Genomic DNA, 24,957 nt, shown 5'->3' with positions numbered 1-24,957 from the left:
AGGTAAATAAAATTGCGAATACTGAGATATCTTAAATGCTACTATACTTTGTTTTTAAACCATGAGGAGTAAACTAAAAAGACAGATAGACACCCAAGAAAGTCACTAGAGAAATCACCAAATATATCTTCTTTTTTGGTTGATCATGTCGGCTTTCGCCAATAATCCATAAATATTATGTTAAACTAATATATCGCTAAATAGTTCCAAAATCAACTGTTTTTATATAAATGCAGACTAAAATTCTAAATATTAAAGGAATAACGCAGAACACACAAAAAATCATCAATATAACTTAATTAACCTATGAAATGCTAATAGTGTCAAAATTTCATAAATGTCAATAGTGTCAAAATTTCATAACAGTGGAGTAAACTTGCCTAAGGTTGGACCAATTACAAACAAGCGTTATCGCGCGGTAAATTTGAATTACTCCTCCCGGTTTAAAAACAGACCATAATACTAATTTATTTAACTTATAGTAGACAATAAAAAGTAATAATTAACTCTATCTATGCATCTGAATTCTCCCCTAGTTATCATATCCATTATCCAGAGATTCTTTTTTAAACTACCAAATTACTTCACATCAGCAGCATCTTTTTTGATTTGTTTCTTGTTGATTATTTTCTGTGAGATTGATAATATCTTCATCAGTTGCCAGTGAAAGTTTCAAAGCAAAATGATTGTTCAAAGCAGCATTTGCAAGTTTCACCATGGCTTCATCTACAAAATTAATGAATTATTGATATACAGTGGAACCCCGATAAGTCGGCCCCCGATAACCCGGAAGTCCGGCTAACCCGGACCGATTTTCATCAGACAAAAATTTAACAAATAAACAATTTAACAATTTTATCAAATAAAAATGTATGTAGGTCAAATAATATTTGAGAGATAATGTGTATTTGTGTAATTTGAACACATATAAGTACAACAGTAAAAATGATTCATGCACACGGCGGCAGGCAGAGCGACCGTCTCAGCTTATCGGAAAGAACAGGCACCTGTCTGTATTCCTTTTCCGTTATTTATGTCAAACTGTCTTAGCATTGTTTAAAATAGACGTGACTATTTAAAAATTCTTTTTTAAAACAATGGCCTTAGTCTGTTCTTAAATAACGACATTGTTTTAATCACTTCCGTTCTGTAATCGTGCTTCAGATTGTGTTTGCCTGATTTTTGTCTACGTAATGGTAACAAAACTGTAATGTTAACAAAACGTAAAAATGTTGTGACAATGGAAAAGAAACTAGAAACATTAGGTAGGATTGATAAAGGCGAATCTTTAAAATAAATTTATTGCAGCATCATAATATGATATTATGATACCATAGGTCTGGATCCCGCGTATGAAAAAAAAGTTGATTAATAGCAAGCTAAAAATTTGTTAATAGCTTAAGGGTGTCTAGTCGGATAAACTTTGATATATGAGAACACTGGAACAGGGGCAGTTTTAATTGTGGAACAGGTAAAAAATCTGGAACGGTCAGAACACGAAAATGGCACATTTGTTTTGTCCGACAGAACAGACATAAACTCTCCGAACAGAGATTAAACTCTCATGCAAAAATCAGACTGCTATTTATCACCTGTCATAATTCCTGTCATTTGACATATTCTACATGTTCCACTCATTAAAACGCCAATTTGGTGATAAATAGCAGTCTGATTTTTGCATGAGAGTTTAATCTCTGTTCGGAGAGTTTAAGTCTGTTCTGTCGGACAAAATACATGTGCCGTTTTCGTGGTCTGACCATTCCAAATTTTTAGCCTGTTCCACAGTTAAAACTTCCCCTGTTCCAGTGTTCCCATATATTAATGTTTGTCCGACTAGACACCCTTAAGCTAATAACAAATTTTCAGCTTGCTATTTATCAACTTTTTTTTCGTACGCGGGATCCAGACCTACCATATTATGGTGTCGGTACATCTCTACAGTATGACCGAGTTTTTTACCAAGAAATGAACAAAACTCTACACTCTATACAACTATACGTAATTTAGATGTGTACTGTGCATATGTGTTTCATGTTTTTGTAATTATAATGGAGGTTATTTATTAATTTTTACTATATTCTCCGGCTAACCCGGATTTTCGATAACCCGGATCGGCCGCGGTCCCGATTAATCCGGGTTATCGAGGTTCCACTGTACTTAAATAAAATTTGGAGACTATACTAAGATCACAATAAAGATTCCCTATAAATAAACAAACCAAGACACCTGAATGTTACGAGGAGCACTCTCAAATCATGATTTACAATGTATACAGGGTGTCCCAGACTAATTTATCCAGGCTATATCTCTTAAACGAATAGAGATTTTCGAATGGGACAAAAACTGGTTTATTCCATTTGTAATACACTTTAATATGGCGTAGAAAAAATCATCCCCTAAATATTCATCCCTTAGTTACAACCCCTAACTTTAATTTTTTTAATAGCACTGTATATTTTTTTTATAGTTTTTGATGTGGTTTTTTATTCAACAGCTTTTCTAAAAATAAAATCGGTTTGTAAATAATCAAGAAAATATCAGTTTAATTTTTGTTTTTATTAATTATGTGTCCCAGACTAATTTATCCAGGCTATATTTCTTAACAGAATAGAGATTTTTTAATGGGACAAAAACTGATCTACGTATTCCATTTGTAATACGCTTTAATATTAATATGGCGAAGGAAAAATCATCCCCTAAATATTCATCCCTTAGTTACAACCCCTAACTTTAAAAATTTTTTAATAGCACCCTGTACATTTTTTGGTCTTCTATTGTCTATTCAACAGATTTTTTTTAAATAAAATGGGGTCGTAAGGAATCAAGAAAATATCAGTTTATTTTTGTTAAATTAATCAAGACAGCCTTAAAAACTAGAATAGATAAGAAATATGCTTTATTGTCGCTGAAAATTTTACAATATTATGGTCAAAGTTTACATATGTAGAGTCAGAAAATAACAATAACAAATCATCCATTAGTAACAACCCCTAACTTTGAATTTTTTAATAGCCCCAGTACATTTTTTATATCTTTGACATTTTTTTATAACTTTGGATGTCTATTTAATTTTTAATGTTGTTCTGAAGCTATTTCCTTGTGGCATTTTTATAATTAAGTATTTTCTATGGGAAATAAGCCACAATTTTAGTAAAAAAAATGAATTTATTAAGCCTGATTTCGGCTTCGAAACGTTAATAAATTCATTTTTTAGTAAAATTGTGGCTTATTTCCCATAGAAAATACTTAATTATTTAATTTTTTTTAAATAAAATGGGTTCGTAAGTAATCAAGAAAATATAAGTTTATTTTTTATTTTTGTTAAATTAAGAGATATTATAGCCTGGATAAATTAGTCTAGGACACGTAATAAAAATAACAAATACATACACTGATATATTCTTGATTATTTAAGAACCGATTTTATTTTTAAAAAATCTGTTGAATAGACGATATAGAAGACCACATCCATAACTATAAAAAATGTACATGGTGCTATTAAAAAAATTAAAGTTAGGGGTTGTAGCTAAGTGATAAATATTTAGAGGATGAATTTTTCTACGCCATATTAAAGTGTATTTCAAATGGAATAAATCAGTTTTTGTCCTATTCGAAAATCTCTATTCGTTTAAGAGATAAATTAGTCTGGGACACCCTGTATACATTGTAAATCCTAAATAATGATTTACAAAGTTTATACATTGTAAATCATGATTCGAGAGTGCTCTTCATAATATTCAATGTTGGTTTGTTTATTTCTAGTGCATCTTTATTGTGGTTTTAGTATATAATATAGTACATCTGTTAATTAAATATTTACGAAATATGTTGTCTAAATTCAAGTAAAGTAAAAAAAATATTTATGAATACTGTAGAAATTGTTGAAGATTAGGCATATATTTAGTCTAATGATTTAGAATTAAAATATGGCATTCCAGAAGATTATTGATAAAGAGGTGAATTCCAGGTGAGCCAGGGCCGCAATTATAGAAGGAATAAAAGGCATGTAGAGCAGCAATAATTGTAATTTTGAGTTTTATAGAAGTTTCGGAGAAGCTAACGTAAAATTAATTGAGGTATGTTAATTGGACACGTAATCAGGCGAGAGGAAGGTGCAACAGTCAGAAAAGTTTTTGACAGAAGAAGGCCAATGGGACAACTAGCCAGAGGAAGACAGAGACTTTAGTCCAGAGAAATAAGATTTTTCTCGTGACACATCCCCCTCCAGGCCGAAACCAAATTTTTTGAGTAGTATGGACCTCTATAATAATAACCTATATGTTTCCTGCAGCCGATTTTGATGATATACATAGTTATAAACAAATGAAGATCAAAAAACGGTAAATTATCGCTTTTTTCGTCTATTATTAAAAAGTTAAGCACTTTAAACAAATCTGAGAGTACGAAACTCATAAATCGTATAAAAAACTTCAATATGGCGTTCGCTGAATATGTCTATTCTTATTGGTTGCTTGGAAAATTGCAAAATAAATCATAAATTTTGAGATTTTATAAATATTTATAACTTATGTAAAAATTAACTTAGAACCTTCTTATTACACGGAATGCTGAGACTTCTTGCGCTTAAATTATATTTTAAATTTCAAAGCAAGTGGTCAAACAGTTTAAAAGTTATTTAATTTGTTTATCCCAAATTCATTTTTTTGCAACACTATAAGTCAGAAAATGATGAGGTTACAGTAATACTTCGGACAGTTTATGAAAGAAAAACATTTATACTATTAACTTAATTAAAAATAAATGACAAAAAGTACTTTTAAACAGTGTAAAATTATTTTACAAAAACATGTCAATTTTTTGCTTACTTATAAACAATTAGAATAAATTTTTAACCGTTACCAGTAGAAAAATAATTTTTTCATATTTAGAAAGACTGATTTTTTATACACATTTAGAAACAAAAACAACTGTCCTAGGACAATTAGGGACGAAGTTAGCCCCCCTTTTTTTTATAATTTTGCAATATTTATAATTATTTTATGTCATTTTTTTTTAATTAAATTAATATTCTAAATTTTCTTCTTTCATAAACAATCCAAAGTATTACTGTAACTTGATCATTTTCTGACTTATAGTGTTGCAAAAAAAATTAATTTCAAATAAACAAATTAAATAACTTTTAAACTATTTGACAAGTTGCTTTGAAATTTAGGGTATGATTTAAGCACCATAAGTCTCAGCATTCCGTTTAATAAGAATGTTCTAAGTTAATTTTTTACATAAGTTATGAATATTTATAAAAACTCGAAATTTATGATTTATTTTGCAATTTTCTAAGCAACCAATAAGGATAGACATATTCAGCGAACGCCATATTGAAGTTTTTTATAGGATTTATGAGTTTCTTACTCTCAAATCTCAAATTTGTTTAAAATGCTTAACTTTTTGGTAATAGACGAAAAAAGCGAAAATTTATCGTTTTTTGATCTTCATTTGTTTATAACTATGTACTCGTATATCATCAAAATCGGCTGCAAGAAACATATAGGTTATTATTATAGATGTCCATACTATTTAAAAAATTTGGTTTCGGCCTGGAGGGGTTGTGTCACCAACATGATATTTTTTTCCGTATTTCTCTGAACTACTTGGGTATCAAGACAACCTAGAAGATAATTTAAAATCTGTTGAGAGTTAAGACATGGAAAAGAGTTGTCAGAGACACGGGTGAATGGAGGATTGTTCTGAAGAAGGCTTTGGTTCATAACGAGCAATGACGCCACTGATGATGGTGAGGTAATGTTTATATACCTCCAAAATCCTTAATTGATTTATACAACGTAACTTACCAATATTAATATTTTTCTTGGCAGATGTGACGTACCAAGCTAGAATATCGTTATTTCTACAATATTCGTCAATTTGTGGTGGCAGTGTTGTAGTTGATATATCACCTTTATTTGCTAAAATCACTATAGGTACTGTTCTTCCTCCGGGTAGATGTAGTTTCTTTCTTAAATTTGTGAGCCACTGAAAAGCAATCGTCAATTTTGTAAAAAGTGTATTTTAGAGTTCTTACTTTACTAACTGAATTAAATGTCTCTGGTCTTGTTAAATCAAATACTATAGCTGCTGCTACGCTGAAACAACGAAATAAGAGTTAATAATATTTTTTTATTTGTAATTAAACATTTTATTGAATTTGCTTTGGAATAAACCCAAGAAATTGCAGAAAATAGGTCAACCTGCTTTGTTGGTGCCATATACAGGGTGTTTCGTTAATAATGTCCAATCTCTGAGTTGTAGATTCTAGATCATCATTGCTATTCTCACTTTTGACACTACAGCCCGAAAGAGTTCAGTTGAGCTGCACCCAAACCATTTTCTGAGATTTCTCAGCCAGGATAATTTTCTCTTACCTATGCTGCGCCTTCCTTGAATCTTTCCCTGCATAATTAATTTTAGGAGTTCATATCTGTCACCACGTGTTATATGACCCAAGTATTGAAGTTTTCTTATTTTGATGGAATCCAGTATCTCCCTGCTGTTCTGTATTCTCCTTAGTACTTCCTCATTGGTTATTCTGTCTGTCCAGGAGATTCTCAGCATTCTTCGATACGTCCACATCTCAAATGCTTCCAATCTATTGAGGCATTGTTTATTGAGAGGCCATGTCTCCACACCATACAAAAGAACAGAAAATACATAACATTTTAGTACTCGCTTTCCAAGATTTAGGCTGAGGTCTCTACTACATAATATTTGTTTCATATTAGTGAATGCACTTCCAGCCTTTTCAGACAGACCAAATTCTTCACTCGTTGCAACAACCTTATCTAAAATTCTTTGTAGATCTGTAATAGTTTCTGCTATTATTATTGTGTCATCGGCGTATCTAATTTCACATATGGGTAGGCCATTTATTTTTATGCCTGCTACTTCATCTTCTAATGCTTTTTTGAATATTTCTTCTGAGTATGCATTAAACAGTGATGGCGACAAGACACAGCCCTGTCTAACGCCTCTTTTGATTTTTATTTTATTGGTGTTTACATTATTTATTCTTATGACAGCTTCTTGTTCATAATACAGATTATTTATTATTCTTATATCCCGTGTGTCGATGTTCTTTGTTCTTAGTAGTTTTATTAACGGATTATGTTTCACCGTATCGAATGCCTTGTTATAATCTAGGAATCAGAGATAGATGTCCTGGTTTACATCTAAACATCTCTGTATTAGCACATTTACTGCAAATAATGCTTCTCTGGTTCCTTGAGCATTTCTAAATCCGAACTGAGTTTGTCCAATATCTTGTTCTAACTTTTTGTATATTCTACGATGAATAATCTTTAGAAATACTTTGAGTATGTGGCACATTAGACTGATGGTACGGTGTTCGCAACATTGTCTGGCGTTTCCCTTTTTCGGTATAGTCACGAATGTTGATAGAAGCCATTCTTTAGGTAATATACCTGTTCTGTATATGATATTAAATAATTCGACAATTACATGTATATTGCAGTCGACTATACAGTATTTCTCATGATCATTTTTCAGTGCGTAACAAATGATAGGAAAAAGGGTAAGTCCGTGATAATACACATTTATGACATTTATTCTAACATGACATTTTAGTTAAATCTGACAGTTGGTCACATTTTATTTTCAATTTGGAATAAAAACAAATCAAAAGTGTTTCTTGCATTTATAAAATGGTATTTTCTTTGATTTGTATAGTCTTATAAATTATACAGATTATATTTGTAATATTATTATCTAATTAAAAAAAAATTATTTTTTTATTATGGCGCTATCTATCGACAACTAGAATAAATGTTATAAAAATGTCACCGACGAAATGTAATCACCGACGTGCCTTTTTTTCTGTCACATACAATTTAATGCGTTAGAAAGAAATCGAAAAACTGTGACGCACTGAAAGATGATCATGAGAAATACTGTAAGTTGCAATATTTCTGTCGGTATTTCGTCCGGTCCTACAGCTTTCCCAGTTTTCAGTTCTTTAATGGTGTTTTACTTCACTTTCTGTTATTTCTGGTCCAGTCTCTTCAACGAAATATTCGTTATCTATTGTGTCTCGGTTGTCGTTAAACAGCTGTTCTATATACACACACCGGCAGAATTAGCCGAACACGTTAAAAATGGAACATGTTTGATGTCTCGAATTTCCTAAACCAGTGGTCCGATTTGAGTGATTCTTTTAGTATGTTACAGCCTTATTATTTAAGAATATCGTTGTAATAATATTGTTGCTAGACAGGTAAATATCATTTTATACCGGGTGTACCAATCATACTGTGTTTTTTTTTCTTAAAGTTTGGAACACCCTGTTCCACCCCTGAACACCCCTGGAACACCACAAACTTGGTTGTAGACTTAGGCTTTCTTAACATTTTCCTTTTTGATTCATTTACTTATGTGGGATAATAAAAAAGTTATGTGCGGTAACAACTATCCATGTTTTTCATCAATAACTCCTCATAGTAGGGGAGGAAAGTATGATAAATTTGCAGTTACTGGAGCATTATGGGGACCTATTGGATTGTGAAGAGTATGTGCTAAAACCACAAAAAGGTTAAGTTAAGTTTTCCATAAAGTGGGGGACTTTTCATTTTTTAATTGAATTTTCCATTTGAAACAATCGTTTTTTTCCGATTATAGCGCTATCTATCCATAATTCGAAAAAATGTGTCGAATAAAAGTTGCTTATTTTTACGTAAAGAATCCAAATCTGCAATAAAAATTGGGGGCTCCTATTTAAGATTTTAAATTAAATCCCCCACCCCACCTCCGTGGGGGCTCGTGTTTGGTGCCATTCGATAGATTTTTCAAAAATATTGAATGCGCGTATTTTGCTCTTTTTCGATCTGATGTTCAATTTCGCAAGGTTAGTATTTAAAATTTTTAGTTTACCCCTCCCCCCTTTCCGTGGGAGTTCGTTTTTGGTATCATTCGATAGACTTTTGAAAAATATTGAACACGTATTTTTTAGTCTTTCAATCTGACGTTCATTTCGTGAAATATTCGCTTTTTTGTGAAACTTTGTGACTCACCCATTTTCTTAGGCCCTGCCCAACTCGCCAGATCTTTGAAAGATACACTATTTTGCATGTAGGTACTTAACTTACCTTATCTTAATCTGACGATTTCGAATTTTTCTACGGATAGATTTTTTTTCGGACCCCCCTTAACGATCTCCCCTGTATTAAGAACCAATATTATGGTAGAGGTACATTTACAGGGTACAATACACGTATTCAATATTTTTCAAAAATCTATCGAATGGCACCAAACACGACCCCCCACGGAGGTTGGGTGGGGGGTTACTTTAAAATTTTAAATAGAAGACCCCAATTTTTATTGCAGATTTGGATTCTTGACATAAAAATAAGCAAGTTGTATTTGCAACATTTTTTCCAATTATGGATAGATGGCGCTATAATCGGAAAAAAACGATTGGTGGAAATGGAAAATTAAATTAAAAAATGGAGAGTCCCACACTTTATGGAAAACTTAACTTTTTTTGGTTTTGGCACCCACTCTTCACAATCCAGTAGGTCCCCATAACGCTCGAGTAACTGCAAATTTAGCATACTTTCCTCCCCTACTATGAGAATTTATTTATGAAAAACATGGCTAGTTGTTAAAGCACATAACTTTTTTATTTTCCAACGTAAGCAAATGAATCAAAAAAGAAAATGTTAAGAAAGCCTAAGGCTATAATTGAGTTTTAATTTTAATATTTTATATATGCTAGAATATTCCACAGGGTGTTCCGAACTTTAAGAAAAAACACAGTATGATTGTTACACCCGGTATAAAATGGCATTTACCTGTCTAGCAACAATATTATTACAACTATATTCTTAAATAATAAGGCTATAACATATTAAAAGAATCACTCAAATCGGACAACAGGTTTAGGAAATTCGAGACGTCAAACATGTCCCATTTTTAAGGTGTTCGGCTAATTTTGCCGGTGTGTGTAATTTGCCCATACCATCAATTTGTTTTCTGTATCCATTACTATATCTCCCTTTTCATCAACTAGCATATTTTGTTTGTATTCTGGTTTTCTAGTTAAGTCTTTTATTTTCCTGTGTACATTAAAGCTGTCATGTTTATGTTGTAGCGTTTCTATTTCTATTTGTAGATTTAACCCAAATCATTTAAATAAAATGTGGCTCCTTACTGAGTTACAGGGTGTTTTATTTAAAAAATTTAAAAACTATTGTTATCCAGTATTTTAGAACTATTTGACGTATCCTTATCATACTTGACAGAAACGTTTATTTATAATAATTCAGTAGTGTGTATACGCTGTGAGCTCGTACGTAGAAGGGATATTTACAAATTCGCGAGCGCCAGTAGTGGCAAGTCTGTAAACGATTACTGGAAATTTGACATAAATGTCAAAGTGATTAATTTAAAATTAAAATTAAAAACATTAATTATAAAAAGTATTAGTTTGTCAAAGCTGTGTTATATATTTTTACCTTAAATATACAATACGTTTTAAATACTGAATTTAAGTTTATTTAATGTTCCGTAATATCTAATTATAAATTAATATATTAATCTTACCGCCATCTACACGATAATTGTGAAAGTATCCGAAGTACGAAATTCATATTTTATCAATAGAACGTCAAAATGATTAGCAAAATCTTAAAAAAATCGATTATAATTTAATTACTTTTTTGCGTTGTAAATATTAAGCGATAATAATTAAATAATAAATTTAAAAATTACCAGTGAAAGTTGATTAGTAATCCGCCAGGAGCGACACCAGCGAAGCTCACAGCGTATACGCTGATACGTTTACAGACTTGCCACTACTGGCGCTCGCGAATTTGTAAATATCCCTTCTACGTACGAGCTCACAGCGTATAGTAGCCACAATTTCTGCCAAGTATGATAAGGATGCGTCAAGTAGTTTTAAAGTACTGGGTAAAAATAGTTTTTCAATTTTCAAATAAAACACTCTGTAACTCAGTAAAGTAAAGAGCCACATTTTATTTAAGTGATTTGGGTTAAATCTCAATATTTTGAGATCTAGAAGCTGCAACTCAGAGATTACATTCGTAATGAAACACCCTGTATAGTCGCCCTTTGTTTTAAATGGTGCTTTGTGCATGCTTTTTAAGACAGATATTCTGAAAACTATGGGAAAACATTGTCAGTGACAAGCCGTGTGGAGTTCCTTCAGTGGAGCCGTGTGTCCTGAAAGGAAAAAGTAGAGAAACTGAAAGTTTTCATTTAGATTTGTGGATAGCCATATGGTGACAATTTTCAAAATGATGGTTGTAAGATTTTCAGTGGCTATTTAATATCTAAAACACTGTCCTTGTGAACTGGGTTTTGTTTTTGATGACTTATTATTTAGGACTGACGAGTAGCCTTTTAGTAGCAATTTTTGTGTTGGTGTTTTGGTTACGCAGGATTATAAGCTTTAAGGAGGTTTTCAGATAGATCTTATTGAAGGTTGCTAGCGAAATGAATGTATTAATGAAACATAAAAGGATTATGTGAATATAGATGGATTTTCGGTCAGACGGAAAGCATGATACGATAATTTATTCGAAAAAATACATATTTCTCCCTGTCCCGCTGCTTTTAAAATTATCACTTTAAAGTAGTAAAACTAAGTTTGAAAAATAATACAAATAAAAACAGTTTAATAATAATAATTAACAGTAATTATTAAAATTAATTTTTTAATTAATTATATTTATTTTAAGACATAGTTTTAAAAATATATTTCTTCACGAAACATGAAACGTGTTAAAAAATTTATCCTGATGCTGGTTAAATTGTTGAACGTAATTTCAATTATTGTAACTGTAATAAAAGTTAATTTCCACGTTAACAAAAATAAACAGCATAATTCAATTGTGATGTTACGAATTGTCGCCGTTACGAACTGACCATTGCCATTTGTGGGGTTACGAACTGTCAAGTTACGAGATGTCTTGTCACGTTTATCTTTACATAATAAAGGTAGGTAGGTAAGTGAAGTTATCGTTTAGGGTGCTGTAGAATTTAATGCATCCAAATGATTTGAACGAAGGCTCCCAATAATATAATAGGGCAGATAGTGATATAGAGGAAGTGGGTAGCTTGTATCTTATTGGGATAGCATTGACCCTCAATCTCCTGCACAACACATCAAATCGTTTATATCTGTTTTTGAACGCTCATCAATTATGATCGTAATGTAAGAAGTTGTGAATAGAGGAATGTCATAATTTTACTTACGCATGCCTATAAAAAACGCTTAGTAGACTGCCAAAACGCTCGTTGCCCGCAATATCCCATAAATGTAAACTAATTCGAGTATCTTCATCCCATTCTAAGGTTTTGACGGCAAAATCTGCACCTATCGTAATTTTATACTGGGTAGAAAATTGCCCTGAAACAAGGAAATAATAATAGATACCTATGGTTAAAAGTATGGTAACTTATCATCAATATTTAATAAATAGGACAAACCGGTTCTGTGTACCTAAAGTTGTTGTATTCGTGTTTCTAAATATTGTTTTTCTCTCTTTTTTCTCTCTTTTGTTTTTCTTCTCTTAATATGCGATAATTATTGATATATCACATGTACTATTTCTGTGACTAAAATGTGGTACTTCCGATTACACCTTTTTAACTGGAAGTAATATAAAAACCGGAAGTAAATATATATTTATTCATTCCCGTCTTGCTAAGGCTCGTCGAGTAATACATCGCTTGTACTATTTCGACGACTTTAAAACAGAACTTTTAGTTGCAACTCTGCAACCGGAAGTCCGAGGTTAAATTTCTCACCTTTAATACCATTCTTGAATTATAAGCTCTCACTCGACGTCTCATTTGTCGTTCTATCAGTTCTAATAACGTAGGAGTTATATCCGCTGACAAATAGACGTACGGACAGACAGGCATGAAACCGGCAGTATATCGATACCAATATTCTAATAGGACACATCCCACAAATCTAAAATTTTACAGGAGGTGAAAAAAACGTGTAGTTTTTTAAATATTCTATAGAGGTTAGGTTTTTTAACAACAATGTTTTTGAAAAAATATGTTTTTTGATTACGTGGACATTTTTAGTACTTATTTTAATAAATGACGATAATAAGTGGGTTACGTCGTATTGTAATTATATAGCTTTATTGGATACGACATATTTTTCTTAGTGTCATATTAGCATCATACATTGTTGTGGGTTAAGACAAATTACACAATGATTATATTTAAAATATTTTAATACTTTATTTTATTTTTTATAATTATAACATAACTTTTTTAAATCAAAAATTGGAAATTACAAAACTTATAATATATTTGTTTGAATAAAAAAATTCATAATAATTTTGAATGATGTAAATATTTGCAAAACAGGACACTAATTCGTGTTCTTCTTATTTATTTTTGTTTTCTTTTTCACAGTTTTATTTGTATCATTCTTTGTTATAGCTTTTTTTTTTTGATGTTTTATATTTTGTTGTTTTTTAGTTTCAGACGTTGTTAGGATGGTATTTTTATTATTAAGCGATAGCTGTATATCGGTTTTTTTGCTTTCTTGTTTGATTCTTCTGTCTTTTCGTAATTTTTTATTAGGTCATAAAAGTAATGTGTGTCTTTTGGAATAACTTTTTTTAGCTGTTGTAGGTCAAGCCATTTTTTCTTTGAAATTTCTAACCTTTTGCTGTATAGTGGCTTGGGTAAGTATTCATCCAGAATAATTGTTTTTTGTCGTTGTGGTAATATTTCATAAGGAGAGTCGTATTTAGTTTTATACAAAATATCTCCAGAAGGTAAATATTTTAGGCATTTTAAGTCCGCCACCTTTAACGGACTGTTTAATTTTCCTGGACGAATTGAATTATATCTCATCAAGTTCGGGTTATCAAAATTAAGAAAGTACGAATGGTCCAAATATTCTACTTCCAGAGGCATTGGCTTTTTCCTGGCGTCTTTTATAATATTTATGTAGTCTGTCGGTAGAAAAATATCTTTTCCTTTCAATCGTCTCTCAATAAGGCTATGAGAAGAGTCACACTCCATTTGAGTGTGGCCCTTCTCAAGAAACTTCTGTTCAATCTCAATATCAAATTGTGTTGCAAGAATGGACAATGCATTTGACAGAATGACATTTTTATTTTGATAACCACAACTGTCCGAGTATAAAACTATAGGTTTTTTGTCCATCTCCAAAGCTGATACCAGATGTTTAATGATGCAGGTTACAAAAACTGAACAACATAGTTCTCCTTCTGTTTCATTCCATACAAAATTTTTGCATGCATGAGTTGACAAGTTATAGATGGTAAAGTTGTGTACCTGCAATTTTGTTTTGTAATACAATGAGCTTGATTGTAATTGAGGACACAATTTGACGGCCTGCACGTCCATTGTAAAAATAGCCTGGTCTTGAGCTTTCTTCTTGTCCAAATCTTTTTCTTTGCGAGCAAGGTCTTTTGCTAAAATATGATTTCGGTAGATAATTTCTTCAATTTGTTGCATTTTATATCCACAGCATAAATCGCACTGATCCTTTCTAGGCTTGAATAGTGCAAGATTACCTTCGTCAAACTCTTTTAGGAAAGTACTGATTGACAAGGGTAGTACATCTTCGTCTAAACATTTATTTTTATATAGTTGAAATATGTCGGTTTTTGATTTGAAATCTTCCTCTAGATATAATTTGTTCGACTTTTTACGGCAGTAGTGGCTTTCAATTTTAGGCAAACTATCTAGAAATAGGCGCAACTGTTCCAGCTTTCTATTTTGTTCTACTGAATGTACCGACGTATCTTTCTTCTTAGTCTTATTTTTGTTTTTGTCGTCTTGACTACTTTGTGTTCCAAACATAGACCCTTCATTGACCCAGTGCCTTACCATACGTTCTTTTATACCTAACGTACCAAGAAATGTTTGCTTGCACACCTGATGTTTCCCGTCTTCAATTTGCAAATAGTATTGAAATGTTCCCTTTCTCCTGGATGGATTTTTTGTATAGGTTCTCTTTTTTTCAGTGTAGGTGGTCATGTGCAAAACATATAACCTTTTCTGTTCCCAGGACATACTCCAAAATTTCTCAAAAATAGTTTGTCGTATTTCTTCAGACAGTCTTAGGCAAAAACGATTTGCTGCTTTTTTACAGAAAACTGAATCACATTTAGGTCCGAGCATTCTTTTGTTTCTTTTAGTATCGTGTTTAACCGTCCCGTCTTTAGATCTTGTGTATCCAACATACTCTTCTCCCATCATTATTTTTCTTTTGTTAACGTTTTTATCCCATAATTCACTATTGGCTTTTTTCTTCCTTCTACTTTCAGCTGTTCTCGTATCTGTAAAAAAATGTATGTATATTGAAACAAATTTAGGTTTTCAGTATTTTATTAAGGGTATATTGTTATTTTACCGTATATTTTATTCTACTTTAAGACCAACATTCCGATAGCTATGGAACGGAAGACATTTGACCAATGCGTTCTTTCTATTATGACATGCGGAGCAGAAACTCTCATGCTTACAAAAACAACAGCACTAAAAATGCGAGTGGCACAAAGGCGCATGGAAAGATCGATTCTCGGCGAGATAAAAAGGACAAATAAGGAACAAAGACCTAAGGAAAAGAACAGGTATCACTGATGTCGTCGAACTGGAAAGATCGATTCTCGGCGAGATAAAAAGGACAAATAAGGAACAAAGACCTAAGGAAAAGAACAGGTATCACTGATGTCGTCGAACGTATAGCCAAGCTGAAATGAAATTGGGCAGATCACACAGCGAGACTGAAAAATTAAAGATGGACCAGAAAACTAACTTACTGACAAACAACAAGAGAAGGCAAACGCAGTGAAGATGACCACCAACACGCTGGATGGACGACATTAAACGAATATCCAAGAAATGGCAACAAGACGCACAGAACCGTGAAGAGTGGCGAAAAATGCCCATCAGTGGACAGAAGAGACATGATGATATTTTACCGTTGGATTGTACTAACCTGGATTGTTTTCATTTTGTTCTTCATCAGAGTATTCCGAGTCGTCCTCTTGATGAGCTTCTTTTTCAGGTATAAACTCAGGATCAGAATCATCTTCAAGCTCATCTAAATTTTCATGTTGTTGTGTGGATTCATAAGTTTTATCCACACTACTTTCAGATAATAATTCACTGGAAATGTTTAAGTTGACTGTTGACAGAGTTTCGTATCTTACTTCAGAGGACAGCAAGTCAACATTAATACCCTGAGTACCAAAGGGATCTTGAATAAAGTTGTTTTCCTCGTCGTTCATGACTTCAAATTCGTAAGGCACATGGTACATCATATCATTAACATTTATTTCAGGAGTGATCAAATTGGGTTCATCTGCCTGTTTCATTGCGTGCGTTATATTGTGCTGTTTCATTTAACGCCATTGTGATGATTTTTTCTACCCTACTAGAAATCTGAAAAAAATAATCTGTATCAATAAAATGCTAAAATACCTGCCTAAATGCTAAAGTCACAAACTCCGCAGTAAAATCCGCAAAATAAATAGCTTTAGTCAGTCAACATTATTGTACTAAAAACCAGAACTAAATTTTTAAAACTTTCTTTTGGTATTATTTATTTATACTTTATAATAAAAATACGAAGGTAGAGAAAACGTAATAATAAATTTATATTTTTAAATGTTAAAAATACACTTCTGAATCTCAATCGTTAATTTTTTGCTACTTTTGGTGAGTACGAAAAGTTAAATAAAATGATACTTTGAATAAATTATGCATCAATAATACATCTATCTGTTCTAATACGACGTAACCCATAACATAAATTTGAGTTTTACGTCATAATAAACAGTAATTGTTTTAGAAATATGTCGTATCCAATATATTATTTGAAATTCCAATATGACGTATATAACCTCACTATTTCAAAGGTAAATATTTTTACTATAATTTTACATTGTAAATAAGCTAACATGCTTAATGAAAATAATATACTTCAAAATGTAACTTACCTTCGACATCTTAAAAAAACAGACACTTTAAACACAGTTTTTGATTATTGTAATTCAACACGCTCTAACGGTCAACACACACCTTATGAAATCAGGCGGACGACTGTGGTATACGACAGATTCGAAAAATAAAAATAGGCCGGTTTTTGTACGACATATTAGAATAGGCGCGAAAAAATATTTTCAGTTAAATTTTTTTTTAAATATGTTAGATTTAGACGGAATAAGACCTATTGGAACAATATTTGTTAAAAACGCTAAATCAAAAAAATGTGGCATACGTCCTATTAGAATATTGGTATCGATATATTTGTTTTCGTCTTACTAAGGCGCTTCAAATACTAGTACTATTTCGGCAACTTTAAGACAGTAGCTCCACTTGCAGCTCTAAAACCGAAAGTCCGAGGTCAAATTTCTCACCTCTAATACCATCTTTGGGTTATAAACTTTCATTCGACACCTCATCGGTCATTATATCTGTTTTAATAACGGAGGAGTTATGTTCGCGAATAGACAGACAGGCATGAAACCGGAGTACCTATATATTTGTTCTCGTCTTGCTAAGACGTGTCGAATAATATATCGCTTGTACTGTTTCGGCGACTTTGAAACCGTAGTTCAGGTTGCAACTCTAAAACCGGAAGTCCTATGTCAAATTTCTCACCTTTAATCTTTGGGTTATAGGCTTTTCATTCGACACCTCATTTGTCATATCCTAACAGCACAAATGACGGAGGAGTTGTGTTTAAAAAGTCCCTGGGACAGATGAACATAATTCAACGTTTCCACATTTTTTTTTTCAAAAAGGGTGAAAACAATATACCTTACTTATATTACTAACTAATAAATAATAAAGTAAAGTTTTGCCAGATTTTCCCAAAAAATATGACATTATTTGTATAAAAATAATTAGAACTATATTTTTTGCTTTTTTTATCAATTACATTTTCCTAGTAAAGGGTCAAGGCCTTTCTTGGAAAAGTTTATTAAAATTCTGGAACTATTCATGGCATTCCGCGAGTTCGTTACTTTACTCACCTACTTATCGATTGTACGGTGAAATATTCCAAGAATGCGAGAATATTGATTGCCCGCGACTGTGAATGGTTAATATATGTTTTTCTGAATTACTTGAGAACTTTGTTGCACTTGCACTTACCTTCTGTAAATCTACCAATTATAGATGTTTTTCCTACAAAAAAAATATAACATTCAGTTTTTTAGTAGATAGGTAAAACAATATTTATAATTACTCTGTATTATAGAAACGGAAACAATGTTAGGGAAAATAGAGATATTGAAAAACAAAAGCAAGTTAAAAACCTTAACGGCCGCAATTACATAAACATAAATCCGCTGACAATGAAAGAAAAATAATTACAGAAACAAATAAACAAAGTAGCTAGAGAAAAAAGGCGATAGGGAAAAATGGCAAGCACAGGATACAAAAAGTTAACAGTAGACGGTAGAGAATGGAGATTCGATCAAAGGAAGGAATAGCTATTCGAAATAAAAAAAGGCGAAGCTGCACAAGGGGAGTCAAAAAACTAATAAATAGTAAACAACAAAGGAAAAATGGTAACGACATGACTAACAATAAAAAGAAGATAGCAAGAAAGGAAACAAACAAATTGAAAGTGGGAACATTGAACGTAATAGGGACCTACAAGGAAGGAGAATTAAGAAATTTAGAAGAAACATATGAGAAATATATAGGATCGAAATAATGGCCTTACAAAAAAATCAAGCAGCTAAGAAGGGAGATTGTCAATGTTGGAGAAAATACTCTTTTTAAAAACGGCGGCGGGCTAAATAGATACCTGGGGATGGGTTTTGTTAGAGAAAACTGTATTTTTTCTTTTCTATTTTGTTATTGTTTTCGAAATTAATAAGATGCATGATTAATTAAAATGAAATGTTATAAATAATTCAATTTTGATTGTTGCATTACAAATCATAATACACTACTCCAAGAAATTATCGCACCACCCCAAAAATGTAAAATATGTCATATGCACGCCAATGCTGAATATAAAATTCTTAATTGTATGTCAAAAAATATATAGCTCTGTAAACCCTCCAAGTTTCATTTGCATATCGCAACCGATTTTAGAGCAATAAATAAATCGTCAGTTTGTAAGAAAAATTTCAACACCCCCTATATCTCGTAAACGAAATAGTTGCGGACAAATTTATAAAGCAAACTGTCATTTTGTTTTCATGTAGAATTACCCTTTAAAGTTTGTCGCACACCCTGTATTGATGAAAATCATGGCTAGTTGTTAAAGTACCTACCTAACTTTTTTATTATCCAACATAAACGATTGATTCAAAAAACAGAATGTTAAGAAAATCTGAGGCTATATAGTTGGGTTTTAATTTCAGCAGTTTATAAATGTTAGGATATTCCACAGGGTGTGGTGAACTTTGAGAAAGAAACACAGTTTAATTGATACACCCGGTATACAATGACAATTTACCTATCTAGCAACAATATTATAGCGATATTGTTAAAGAATAAGGCTAGAACATATTTAAAAAATCATTTAAATCGGAAGACAGGTTTAGGAAATTAAAGACATAAAAAATGACCCATTTTTGAGGGGATGCGTTAATTTCTTGGAGTAGTGCAAAAATACAAAGGACCCCGCAACACTCCTTATGGAAAAGTGGTGCCGGTGAAATTTAACGAAAGTTTGGTCAATAATACTTCTCGATGTGTAGATTAAAAAAGTCCACGGGACCTGTGTCTGAATAACTACTATTCTCGAGTGCTCGGTTTACGTAAAGTGCACTAATTCACGGTCAAGTGAACGAAAATATTTATTATTGGAAGAACAGAGACTCATTTTCTTCATGCATACTTGCGTGTGGTATATGAATTCGTGGTCAAAAATAGATGCATCGTATTTTAGTCTTCAAAAAACCTCCGAAAACTAAAGAAGTGCGATATAAAATGTGCTGCTAGGCGATATAAGAATAATCATATTTTCATGAATGCTTCACAGTTATGCAATACCAGCAAAGTTGCAGTTCCGCCTTATCTTGAACTAAAGAAAAAATTGTTGAAACATAAAAATACATTAGCTGACATATGAGACTTGTCCCGCATATCAGATATAAGACAAGTAGAGAACATGGACTTGATCTCAATACGAAAAAACAAAGTACAATACCTGGTTTTGTAATGTACGGTAAACCGATCAAAAAAGGAACCTATATACCAAATTTGGTTGAAATCTGACGTCTCCTTCAAAAGTTATCGTGATATTGCTACTAAACAGTCACATATGTATAGTCGCCATTTTGAATGCCCGCCAATTTTGTAAAAGGCAAAATCTGAGATGGCCTCATATCTAAATTTGAACCTTTATATGTGTAGTATATGTGGTCCAAATTATATACTTCTATCATTAAATGCACAATTGGTTCCTTCACATATCGGCTGCACTATGATAAGTATTAGAATTTCAAAAAGTTTGTTAAAATCGGATAAAAGATTAAATTTTGACAGGGTTGTTTCCCATCTAAATGGTACGGTTAATGCTGTATAAAAAGTTTAGATATATCTAATTTTTAAATTGTTCGTCATAGTTATTTCAGAACACAGCAATTTTTTTAAAATCTTTGTTAATTAATTTCACCTTACCAGGGCGAAACAAACCATTAACATAAGAAAACATGTGACTAAAAATATTAAATTTTTCACTAAAGAGAACTTTTATCAGAAATAGTAAAAATTATTCACAATACAACTATTATACGAAATACACTCCCTTGAATATTTTCTAATTGTTTTTTTTTTGGTAAATATCTATAAAATCTTCATCAAATCTTCTATCAAATGTTCGCATCACCGTGTATAATTATCCACAGATTATAAAAGTGATAAGATGAGATTACAATAGTTTAATAAAAACAAGTTTAATTACGTATATTAATCGATATTCTGAATAAACGAAACACGCAAAAGAATAAAAAAAAAATTATTAGAAGAGAATACTACAACTTCTACTCACCTACTCCATAATCTCCAATAATTACAATTTTAAAGATCAATTCCTGTTTGTTTAAATTATTTTCCCTAATTGTCTCACTAATTTTGATAATTTCTTCTCGACTTAAACCAAGACGCGGTCCATTCATGGTTACTATTTACCTAGCCTACAATTGTACTATAAAATAAATAATTTCGTAATTTTGTACCACATTATTGTCACGGGATTTGTATTTTGTTGTCAGACGTGCGAGACTAAATAGGTAAACTTGAGAATATTTAAAAATGTTTGATTAGATACACTTACTTCTACTAAAACGATTACAGCGACATCTTTGAACAGATGATAAAATTTTGTTCTTTAAAAATTAGTGTACTGTGAGAGTGTTTAACTGAAGTGCTACCAGATGGCAAAATACTCGAGACTTGAATAATATTTGAATGGGTGAGAAAAAGTGAAAAATGATGTATTTTATTTAAATGTTGGTTGTTAAAACCAGTACTAACACAAAACAAACACGCAAAATGAGGTATTTGAATACCATATCAAATAAAAAAGTGTCCTTTTACCCAGCCGAAAATTTAAGTAGTTCCTTGCAGAACATAAAATTTTGGTAGAGAGCATAAAATAATTTTGGTGTAAAGAAAACCCTTCAGAGAATTTGGGCAGGGCCGCCGCTACCAAGTGTGCATCGCACACGGGCGGCCAAAAGCAGGCCACTGATGATAATACTTTTTTTAAAACGAAAATAAATTCAAATAATTAAATAGTAATGATTCAGATAATTCTGTAAACTAATATGATTATTACCTGATAATACTAAAATGCGTTTCATTTATTTTCATTAAATAATCAAGTACTACAACAAAAGGATGATGTAAAATACCTAGGTATGCACTTGGACCGCAGATTAACGTGGAAGAAACACATATTCACGAAAAGAAAACAGTTGGGTCTGAAACTCAATAAAATGTACTGGCTGATACGAAAAAGGTCACAACTGAGTTTGTACAATAAAATTTTAGTATACAAGGCAGTGATTAAGCCAATATGGAGCTATGGTATCCAACTGTGGGGATCTGCGTCGAGATCCAATATCGACATCCTGGAGAGATTCCAATCGAAAACCTTGCGCTTTATCACAAATGCACCGTGGTACATGCCCAATGAACACATCAATCGTGATCTCCAAATGAAGACTGTCAAAGAAGAAATTGCCAGTTACGCCCAAAAATACGACATAAGACTACAAAACCACCCCAACAGGCTAGCGAAGAACCTAATGAGACCCCAAGTAAACAGAAGACTAAAGCGCCACACTCCAAGCGATACGAACAAGATTTTAAATTTTAAATTTTCAAAAATATTTTATTTATTAGAGTTTTATTTATAGGGTTTTATTTATTAGTCACAAATAATTTTGTTAAGTACTAAAATTATGATTTTATAGGTTATTGTCACTGGACAGTCTCCTGTAAGTCTCTTTTAATTGTTAAACAATTTACTTATTGTAATCATTATTACAGATTGTAAATAAATGGGATGTTAAAAAAAATTTCATTTATAGTTCTTTTTTTCATCCTAATCTAAATATAGAACTATCAGAAAATATTATTTATTGTATGCACTGCCCTTTTGCAAGTCATAAAGCAGTTCCGGGAATACTTTTTTATTCAAAGCGGCTGGCGGCTTTCAGACTTTTAGATATTTTTCTCGTCCCCGTGTGGAGGAGGGACGCTCAAATAGAATACCTCCACAGCTTCTCCTGCTCATCGTAAAAGACAACAAATTGGAGCAGCTGTCCGCTCTCCTCTGGCCAAGCTCCTAGCCTGTCCATGTGTGATAGTTAATACTCCCAACTATCATACGACACCCACCCCTACCCATCATACATAGGTACACGTCCTGATACCCAAACCTATACCCGAGGAGAAAACCTCTGAAACCAGTGGAGAAAACCACTGAAAACAAACGGATATGCATAGGGATGACGGATGACAGCTATGTATCATCCTAATATACCGCCACCCCAACCTCAAGGTGTAACACCATCATGCCGAAGGGGTGATGGCCCAGGGGTAACATAGTGGGTTACAAGCAATGCCTAAGGGAGATGGCGACCCGAGTGGAAAATAGCCTTGGAGGGGCAAGGGCGCACTACCCCACTGAACCGATCAGAACGATTCAACTCGTGGGAAGGAAAATGGGACAAAAAAACAATAAAGGCGGAAGAGCGAGCAGCGGGGGCGAAAGAGAAAACAAAACAGGGAGAGAAAATGGAAGGGACGAAAGTCGAGAGGAGAAAAGCTGAAGTCGAGAAGTGGAAGAAAAGGAATAAATCGGATCTAGAACCAGTGCAATCAAAAGCAATGGAAAAGACGGAGAAGATAAGAGGGAAAAGAGAGAAGGAAGAGAGAAACAGCAAACCAAGAGAGAGGAAGAAAGAAAGAGAACAGGAAAAGAAAAGGAGGGAGAAGAGAACAGAGAGATCTCTTCTTCTTCTTAACTCAGGCGAGACTCGTTAGTCTCTGGCACTTGGTCATAAGACCTTTGTACCAAACCCTGTTCTTCTCCTTAAACTTTAATAAGTCCTGTGGCCTCAACGAAGGCCAACAGTTTTCTTATTGGTAGTTTTAAGATCTCTTCTGGTTCAAACCTCATTTGACCAGTGAAGTTCTGCCTTACATCACCTAGCACACTGCAATAGCATAGTATGTGTATGGCAGTTTCTTCTTCCATTTCGCACTTTCTGCACCATGGTTCATTCACCTTACCTAGTTTGTATAGGTGATTTCTTAAACGACAATGTCCAGTCACCATTTCAGTGACCGTTTTGATCTCTCGTTTATTGAGGTTCATCAAACTCTTCGAGAGTTTTTTATCAATATTCTTGATTATTTTTTTAGTCTGGATTTGCCCTTGAGTGGTTCTCCATTTATTTTGATGATTCTTTATCAGCCATTTCTGAACATCGTTTTTCATAGCATCTTTAGTGATGCCACAGAAAGGTTCTGGGCCTTCAAAAGTTTTTCTCGAGCCTTGTTTCGCTAACATATCTGCTCGTTCGTTCCCATGCACCCCTTCATGACCCGGCACCCATATTAAAGACACTTTGTTGTCTTTTGCCAGGTTATTGAGGAGATCTTTGCAGTTTCTCACCAGTTTTGATTTGGTGAGAGGGTTCTTTACAGCCAGAATAGCCGATTGGCTATCTGTGTAAATGTTGATTCTCTTAGCTTTAGGGTCCTCATCAATTATTTCATCAATGCAGGCCACCAAAGCAAAAACTTCAGCCTGGAACACCGTTGTATGTTGACCTAGGCTGTAAGATTTATTATAGTTACATGTTTGCCCAAAGACTCCTGATCCAGTACCATGGGCAGTTTTAGATCCATCAGTGAACCATATTAAGTCTCCATTAATGTTTGGGACTTCTTGTTCTCTAGATGGTATAATTGTGTTAATCTTCTCAGTGAAGATTAGTTCTGGTGTCATCATATCTAAGTTCATCATAAAGATGTATTCCTCAAGTATAGTCCCAGTAATGTTTGTGGGGCTATTCAATACATAATTTGGCCTCCAAGTATTGTTTGCTTTGAGCCTCAGGATGGTCATAAAGGCTACCGCCGAAATATACAATTCCAGCGGAGGGAGACCTGTGATAGCCTCTAATGAAGCCGTTCCTGTACTATTCAAGGCTCCTGTTATAAGAACAGAGAGATTTTATTTATTATTTTATTTCATTTATTAAAAATAATAGGTGAAAATAGTTTCTATCCAGATACAATTAGTGTCTCTTTGGAAAGACAATGAACTCGACTTTTCAAAGTAACAAGACATTTATTCAACATATTACTTCTGCACATTTCTTTAAATACTAGTAAGGTACATTTTTCTAAAGTGTTGAAATTTGAAGAGGGCGGCAAATATTAAGTTGCACACGGGCGGTCAACACCTTAGCGGTG

At 32.7% G+C, this 24,957-nt stretch overlaps 2 protein-coding genes across 3 annotated transcripts; both read right to left on the bottom strand.

Annotated features, from left to right (window-relative positions):
• Positions 1-27: 27 nt before the first annotated feature.
• Positions 28-21,270, bottom strand: LOC114332892 (ras-related protein Rab-38). The gene is made up of 6 exons (XM_028282677.2): positions 21,014-21,270; positions 18,154-18,186; positions 12,244-12,397; positions 6,041-6,101; positions 5,811-5,991; positions 28-726 (listed from the first exon to the last, which is right to left on the bottom strand). The coding sequence occupies exons 1-6, from the start codon at positions 21,138-21,140 to the stop codon at positions 590-592; spliced, it is 693 nt and encodes a 230-aa protein (XP_028138478.1). The 5' UTR covers positions 21,141-21,270; the 3' UTR covers positions 28-589.
• LOC126885277 (uncharacterized) lies at positions 13,273-18,145 on the bottom strand. Of its 2 annotated transcripts, none has more exons than XM_050651769.1 (2): positions 16,995-18,145; positions 13,273-16,437 (listed from the first exon to the last, which is right to left on the bottom strand). In XM_050651769.1, exon 2 carries the CDS (start codon positions 15,247-15,249, stop codon positions 13,504-13,506), a length of 1,746 nt encoding a protein of 581 aa, XP_050507726.1. In that variant the 5' UTR covers positions 15,250-16,437; positions 16,995-18,145; the 3' UTR covers positions 13,273-13,503. Both variants share the same exon structure in this region, with proteins under 2 accessions (XP_050507726.1, XP_050507727.1).
• Positions 21,271-24,957: the final 3,687 nt, after the last annotated feature.

Source organism: Diabrotica virgifera, chromosome 5, assembly GCF_917563875.1.
Source record: "Diabrotica virgifera virgifera chromosome 5, PGI_DIABVI_V3a".
Taxonomy (NCBI): Eukaryota; Metazoa; Arthropoda; class Insecta; order Coleoptera; family Chrysomelidae; genus Diabrotica; species Diabrotica virgifera.
Note: the sequence above shows the minus strand (reverse complement) of the source record. Positions and strands in the feature narration are given on the sequence as shown.

Bases quoted from the DNA above. Each gene is read 5' to 3' on its own strand.
- LOC126885277 (XM_050651769.1), bottom strand. From the start codon at position 15,249: ATGATGGGAGAAGAGTATGTTGGATACACAAGATCTAAAGACGGGACG.
- LOC114332892 (XM_028282677.2), bottom strand. From the start codon at position 21,140: ATGAATGGACCGCGTCTTGGTTTAAGTCGAGAAGAAATTATCAAAATT. The intron at 12,398-18,153 runs GTAAGTGCAAGT...TCCTTGTTTCAG, and splicing joins AATTGGTAGATTTACAGAAG to GGCAATTTTCTACCCAGTAT. The intron at 727-5,810 runs GTAAGTTACGTT...TTAATTTTGTAG, and splicing joins CAAGAAAAATATTAATATTG to ATGAAGCCATGGTGAAACTT.